The sequence below is a fragment of the Charadrius vociferus genome, unplaced genomic scaffold (genome assembly GCF_000708025.1).
Source record: "Charadrius vociferus isolate BGI_N301 unplaced genomic scaffold, ASM70802v2 scaffold784, whole genome shotgun sequence".
Lineage (NCBI taxonomy): Eukaryota > Metazoa > Chordata > Aves > Charadriiformes > Charadriidae > Charadrius > Charadrius vociferus.
Genome location: NW_009648161.1, coordinates 352,227 through 359,948, shown reverse-complemented (window position 1 = coordinate 359,948; position 7,722 = coordinate 352,227). Strand labels below are relative to the sequence as shown.

Genomic DNA, 7,722 nt, shown 5'->3' with positions numbered 1-7,722 from the left:
GCACCGGGCGGGGGTCGGGTCGGGCCGGCCCAGAACACACCACCCACGACAGGAACCGGAACGCTCCTCACCCCAATCCCATCACGCTACAGCCAAACAGAAAAGGACGCTCTGGGAAACGCAGGAGGAGGGAAGCTCTCCGAAACAACCGTGGCGAGAGCAGCCTGTCCTTAGATCGTGTCCGAAAGGAAGAAAAAACAACCAAACAAATCTCAACGGCGGTATAAACAAAACAGAGGGAGCCTCCGCGCTGACCCGGAGCCCGCGGAGAAGAGAGGAGGATGAACAGAAGCAGTGTAGTTCCTAGTAAGGAACAAGGCATCCACATCCCATGGCAATGCTGGCGCTGCGCCCACAGCCCCCTAACACAGCACAAAGCATCCATCCCTCTTCCCTAAGAGGGCCATCAAAAGATATCATCTTCTGTGGTAAAATCCAAGATAATACCCAGTCACCTCTACCCAGATGGAGGAAGGAGTGGTAAACAGCGCTGCTGTTCATGGACATGGACTTTTTTCTACCAAAAGTCTCTTACAGCTGTGAAACAACATTTCTAAGGACCTCACTGATCCCGAACACATCTCTCCAACAAGACTGCGTTGTCTGCATCGCATCACATCCGTGGGTTAGAAAGGGCATCTGGTCCCAGTGAACAGACATCCTCCGTGGATTTTGGAGGCAAACAGCTACCATCTTGCGCACTTACCACCACATTACAGAAATCCCGTAGCTGCCAAATTGTGAAATGCCACAGGTAGCATGCACATGCCGTACTGTCACAGATAATTTGAATGGCATGTGATCCCATCCACCTCCTGCACGCCAAAACGAGAGTTTGGGTGCTGCAGGTATGGCCACGTCACACTAACATGAGGGAGCCACTAAACCCCACAGTCCGTTTTGTTTTCCAGCTGGGAAAGGCAGCCAAATCTTAAACTGCGAATCCAAGAGGAGCTGAAAGGCTGCATGTTATGCTCTCTTGCATCAGTACCAGTCACACCCTTGTCCATCCCATACACTCTTGACTCATCAGTTCACACACTGCCTGCCCAGATTTTTAAGCTCTGTTTGGGCTCCCTATGGTAGCAATTAACTCCTCCCCAACCTCCTTCCTGTAGATTCACAAGCATAATGCCAAGGAGCACTCATACCAGTCACCCTGGAATTTCTGGTCATGTCCCATGCCAAGGAAATGTCATCTCTACAGACACTTTTTGAAAGCAGCAAAGGCTTCAGCAGGGGGCAAACATATGTGCTTTCCACTGGAAATCTGTACTAAAAAGTCTTTCTACTTTGTTACGCATCTGCCAGTAGAAGATCTCTGTCCTCCGTTCAGAAAGGGTCTTGTTTGCTTTTTATTTCCTCTTATTTAAGAGAACCTCTCTACAGCCAGTGAAAGAAAAGGGAGGTCAAATGGCTAAAGAAGCACACGATGGCTTCTGGAAACTGTCAGTTTCATCGAGAAAAAAGAAGAGGCTGCCAAGTTTATCAGAGGAGATCAGGATCACGTGGGAGTGCTTCCAGTATGAGAAGAAAGGCTTTCTTTGAAAGAAAGAACGAACATCACTATTCTAATTAACTAGAAAAAAATGCAAGAACATCAGCTGCTGGTGCCCATTTGTAAAAGATCTAACTCATCTGTGGGGTAAAATAAGGAAAACGCAGAACACAAGGGTGGCTGTGTATAGCTTGGAAAGGGAGTGCTATCCTTTATAGTGCAGCATGGATGCTGGAAAAGGACAAAGCCCTTCCAAGGATGGCAGCCAACATGCTGCCCCGTAAAACTCCTCTGCACATTGCCTCCCCCAGCTTGATAGAGTCCTGTAAACAGGAGGCGTGGAGGGATATGGTCTCACAATACTTTCCAGTCATTTGCAGTACTGGTCCCTGATCCCAATGACCAATACTTGCTCTGTGCTCAAAAAGGTGGTATTTTGTCCTTGTCCCAAGTTCACTACTTCCAAGAGTAGCAATTACTATAAACCAGGAAATTACTTCATGAAATGTTTTTCTCTGGGAAACATAATTTCCATTGTTTCACTCAAAACTCCCTCCTGTTCATCGTACCTCTCCCAGACCCCGAGCCCTAGAGGTACTGGTTAAATGTTCCCTGAATAATGGTAAGAATTACCTGCATTTAAAAAAACCTTAAACCAAAAGTTGCTGTAAATTCTTAGAAGAAGGAAGCACGGTATGTCATACCACTGCTGCTCTCTGCTACTGCAGTAGCCAGGTGGAAGCAGATCCCACTGAGATGCTGCACAGGCACAAGCATGGATCTCATGGCATTCCTCTGTGACAGAAGGTACAGCAGTGTCCCCAGAGAGCAGCATCTCTGTTCTGAGCCTGCACTGAGAGCTGCACAGCATGCAAAAAAGTTTGCGCTTGCTTTTTCCTGCTGGTCACTGCAGAACTCTGGTTTTGCATGCTTGGTTTCAGATGCTTCTTTGCTAACCCATCTTTGTTGAAATCTGGAAATTTCTACAGAGGTGTGACTCCAAGTGTGCCTACTATCTTAGCATTAACTGGGAACCATCCATGCCTGAGAGCAACAATTTAATGTACATATTTATTTTATTTATTGGCTTTGTTTATACCATATCCTTTCATGATTGAGCTACTGCTGTCTGTCCTTTCACATCTGGAGCCGTGTTCCAGCCTGTGGAGCAAGGCCTATCCCTGCAAAGCCATACAACTACACAATTCTCAAGAGGAGCTTGCAGAGAAACTGGAGTCACTACACTGTGAGCTGGGCACAGTCAGGCAGCTAAAGACTTGCCCCCTTAAAAAAGAAACAGAGGCTAAACATTTTCAGGTATCTGCAGAACTGAACAAAGAAGGCAAATTAATTTTTGCCTAAAGATAACTGAAAATATACGGTTCACGTATAGGATGTCTTTGTCTTTATTTTAAAGAGATATACGGAAGACAACAGTTTATCTAAACTTACGTGAGGTGGAAATTGCTTATGCTTTTACTATGCTGTTCCTGGGGTATGGCTGACTGTTAACTCTGCCTCTCTTGAGGTGGTCATATTAGTTGGAATCATTAACTGTGTTTTAACAGCGTAGTGCAAAGGAACTCAAAGTGTTCCATTGAGTTAATTAAAGAGAATTTTAAAATTCTAGTCAATATTTTGGGACGACAAATATTCTTCAAAATCCTTCTCTCAAGACCACATAACAGGCAGTAGGGCAAGGATTTGAAGCGGGTCAATTAATGTAAACAGAGAAGACAGGGATTTGGTTATTTATTCTATTGATAGAACCAACTCGCATTAGCTTATACCTTAGCTAGCTAAGCTAACATTTGTTCTCTCAGAGTAAACGGGAAGATGTTGCTGGTCCTTTAAATAAGAGTGTAAGTTGCTCCCTTTGGAGCACGGTGCATCAAGGCAGAGGCTTCTGATAAGTCACAGTTAGTGTAATTATTCAGTCTTTTTCCCTGAAGGGCCTCTGCAATGCAGCGGTCCTTTTACTTTTTTTTTTTTCCCCTCCCTGTTAGTGATGCCCTAGTTTGTTCACTGCTGCAGTCCCCCTCCCTTCCACCATCACCACATCATAACAATCTCTAATTGAGAGCTAACCAGGAGCTCCCAGACAAACTGCAGGAACACCAGAGACAGCACTCACAGACACCTTCAGCAGCTCCTCCAAATTCACCAGTACTGAGGGAATTGTCAAACAAGGGTTTTAAAACCTATCCACTTTGCATGCCACACCGGAGAGACTGCTAACAGCTGAATATCAATCTCCATCACATCAGTATCGGCTGTACTTCACATGCAAGGTGCAGCCTTGGTAGCAGATGAAAAGCACCTGCAGACTCTTGAATACTCAGAAGTCAAGCAAACCCAATTCTGATGCTGAACATAAGACTATGTGCGCTTCCTCTTTAAGAGCTATTTCCATTTCTGTTTGCAGGTACGCCTCTACAGCCAAGTCACAAGCCTCTCTTTACTCCTGCAAAACCCACCATGATTTGCCTCTGTACCACTCCTGTCTACAAATGTCCTCAGCAGTGCCCTCCCGACTTCCTTGAAATGTCCCTCTTCTATGTGGCATAAGAAACACAACAGCTACAGGTCAGAAAGCGGAGACAACTAAATGTATGCTGTGACATTACAGGGAGGGGGACAGCCAGGGAAGGATGCACCAGTCTGCTGCTCATGTTAATGGGTAACTTTCAACAGCTGAAGATACAGGTACTATGCCACTGAAATCATGCCTGATGCTACTTTGAAGGAAATTCTATTTTTTAATTATTTCCCTCCAATTGTCTCCAAAAGCTTCAGCTCAGACTCTGCACACGTACACGCACTGCTCTGCCAGAATCCCGCTAGAAGTGGCTCCTCCTCACCTGCCCCTGGCGCTCACATTTTACCGACAAACTGCAGATGCTCTGATCAGCTGTGCCAGGGTGCTCAGACCTGACCCACAGGACTAGTCCCTAGGCTCACAGCTGCTAATGGTACGGAGAAAGCTTCTAATGAATGCTTTAATGAAGAAAGCTTTTCCTGTCAGGGCTCCCCCGACAGAAGGAGGGAGCCCACCAAAAAACTTTCAAACACCACCTGCCTACACTGACATGTAGCTGGCCTGAATTAAGCTTAAAACTGTTCAGTGTTTCTCCATTAAAGTAAACCAGTTCTAAGTATTTGCCATGTTCAACAAAGCTATAAAATAACACCACAGTAACACATGCTTCCAATCTTTGTAATGACAGCAATATTTTAAAGGCATTAAACTGGTATCAAAAGTAATATCCCTGGCAGATTTCCCAAAGCACGTGTTGTATTACAGTTACCATGTCTGACAGACAAAATAGGATGAGGTTAACTGACTGAGGAACAAATGGCACCAGTATATTAGCTCATTATTTCTCGTCTTCAGTATGGCCCTGTGCAAACAATTATGCCTGTGACTTCTTTTGTGTAACACTTTGTAACATTAATATTAATTTCTCAGCTATGAAATCTCTGAAGACTAAGGATTCGACTTTACCATACTTGTCTCCTATATTTAGCAGAGAAAACAGACACTTAGCAAATGGATCACCAAGCAGGGGTGTTGGGACTTTGCTAAGATTGCAGAAAATGTGGTGCCCCAGCAGCTGACTGTCTCTGATGAAGAAGATGAAAGCAGTATTACTGGCCCTTTCCCAGCCCGACATAAAACCCAGCTCTCTCCCTGCATCTCCTTGGTCTGAGTTGGAAGCTGCATCTCTCTAGCAATTGCACTCAGGAAGGGAAACGAACATTTCAGGCTCGAAAGTTCCCCTCCTATCCTTCTCACCTTGCTCCTTTATAAAATGCATTTTGGGGGCATAGGGTTATCTAAACCTAAAACTTGCATGGATGGAGCTGCCATACAAATCCAGAGCCTGTGTTCCCAACCCTCGGTGCGACATTTAGGTACCAGAGATCTGTTCTGATCAGTCACGGATTCTTCTGCCAACTGCTTGACTAAGAGCTAATGCTATTAGGGTGTCCATCTCATCCCTGCAAGGCACAAGGGATGCTCTTACCAGTCTAAAAAGGCTGACTGTGGCTGTCATGCGCCAGAGCGTGCCTGACTTGCCATCAGCGCAGACTGCTCTGGCACTGAGACTCTCCAGTGTTTGACAGAATCTCTGTCCATTTGTTGACTCCTAGCTAACAAGGTGGGATGTGGACATCAAGGTGGGATGTGGACATCGTAGCAGGGGCTGACTGTAAAGTCTCCTCGTTCCTTAAATTGTCTCACGACCTTCCCACTTTCTGCTTATGTAAATATACATTTTTCTAGACAATCTCAAGCTTTAGAGTTCTCAGGGAAGACAACTGCAGGGTAGATGCTCCTCCCCTGCTAGGGACTGGGTAGCCCCCGTTTTGGGGAAACAATCGGCTTTCTCTTCAGACGTAGAAAACACCCCTTTGTCTCCTTCCCATCACATCATTGTTCACATCAAAAGAATTAATAAGGAATTTCAGCACGAGGTCTTTGATTAATTGTGCAACAGACCTTCTCTACAGCACAAACTTGCCCCTTTACGTGCCTCCCCCATGCCAGGAGCTGCTCCTTTCATTCACTGCCCTACCGTTCGGTGAGCTTTGTTGATGAGTATTGCATGCTTCTTACCATCCAAGGACAGCCAGTCATGCTGGGAGGAAGGCAGGGTTGGCAGAGCTCTGGCTTTGTATTCAAACACCACAGAATTGGAGATGATCTGATTGTTGAAGGCAACTTGCAAAGTCACGAGCCCAGTGTCATGAGCTGAAAGGAAAGAGCATGTGGTAAGACAGAGACCTCCCCGCAGAAATGCACGGCTAGGTATTATCCTGCTGATTTCCCCACGTGCTAAGTGGCAGGCTGAGAGCAGATGCAATGGGAGGAGAGGGGGCGTTTGACAGTATTTTTGTGACTAGACAACTAAAGAGTCCAAAATGCCAATCTGTATTGTCAAACATGAAGGTTGTAAGCTTAAGAGTCATCTAACGGGTTGTTTTGGCAGGAGGCAGAATCACATGTGTTTCTAAAGATTAACCAGCCTCACTGCATCTCCAGTGGGAAGCTGAGGCCTAACAATGAAGCTATATTATTCTGCATACACTTAAAGTCGTATACTGAGGGCCAGCACTACTGAAAATCTCTGCAAGGAGGCTGGAGGTGTTCCCATCCTGTAAGTACCAAGGACAAAGTGCAGCATATCGGCAAATTAAGGGTCAGCAGAGCAGTGAATGCACCCCTGAATAACAGTTGCTCGTTAATTTGCTATTTCAAAATTACATAAATGTTTAGAATTATTTGGAATAATTATTTTCAAGCTAATTCAGAGGTTCTAAATAATATTTGTTGTGATCTGTTGTGATGTATCAAGAACCTAAATTGCTGTTGCACACTAAATAGGTTAAAGAAAAAGAAAAAGCTTCTCAATGTTTACACACTACCTTTCACAATGGGTCGGTGAGTTTAGTCAAGACATATACATGACACGATTAGGCTAAGAACTTGCTCTGAAACCACTAGCTCTAGGAGAGAGGTGTTCCTTACCTGGGCAGTAGCAGCGCAGTACCCCTGGCTGAATTAAAGATGCAGGCACTGAGATCTGATCAAACAGACAGCTGTAATTATTGCTGGCTTCCTGCCATGGACCAGTAATTAGGACTTTTACTCCTCCCTGTGAACAAAAGAAGGGGGGGGAAAAAGTCATTACAGAAGCAGCCATACCCAGAGAGGACCATGCACTGAAATGGCTGAATGGCAAACAGCATCGTGAGGGCGAAGAGAAGTGCCAAGCTAACGTGGATCCTTGACACCAGTCAACACCGGTGCCGCAGTCTTCCAGCACTGTGGGAGAAATGCAAACAGTATTCCCCAGCAGAGCATCTTTGTTTCTCCGCACTCGCTGTGTTCCCCACTCCTACCCACACGCTCAAGCCCTGTGCTTTGCCAGCGCGACCCGCGCCGCTGACTGCCTGCCTGTCTCGTGGTCAGTTGCCAGCTCCCGGGCCAGCGATGGCCAACCTCTGCGGTGTGCCAACCCAACACCCCTCCGCCAGGCCCCTCCCGGCATCGGCTGGACGCCGCGTCGCGCCGCGCGCCCACCATCACCCCTGCGCAGGCCGTGGGTCCCCCCTTCCCAGGGGAACTGCCACCGGTCAGTCACAGCGAGCGTGCCGCACGCTCGCCGCCGCTGCACGGCCCTGACCAAGCCGACGGACAACTGCTGCTGAGGACAGTA

General features: G+C 46.5%; 1 protein-coding gene across 1 annotated transcript in view; it reads right to left on the bottom strand.

The window, feature by feature from the left end:
• Positions 1-7,722, bottom strand: part of CAMTA1 (calmodulin binding transcription activator 1) — a 312,119-nt gene that overhangs the window by 36,115 nt on the left and 268,282 nt on the right. The window contains exons 9-10 of the mRNA XM_009884071.1: positions 7,032-7,158; positions 6,120-6,254 (exon numbers count right to left, since the gene is read on the bottom strand). Coding sequence (XP_009882373.1) covers positions 6,120-6,254; positions 7,032-7,158 — 262 coding nt within the window. The remainder of the gene's footprint in view (positions 1-6,119; positions 6,255-7,031; positions 7,159-7,722) is intronic.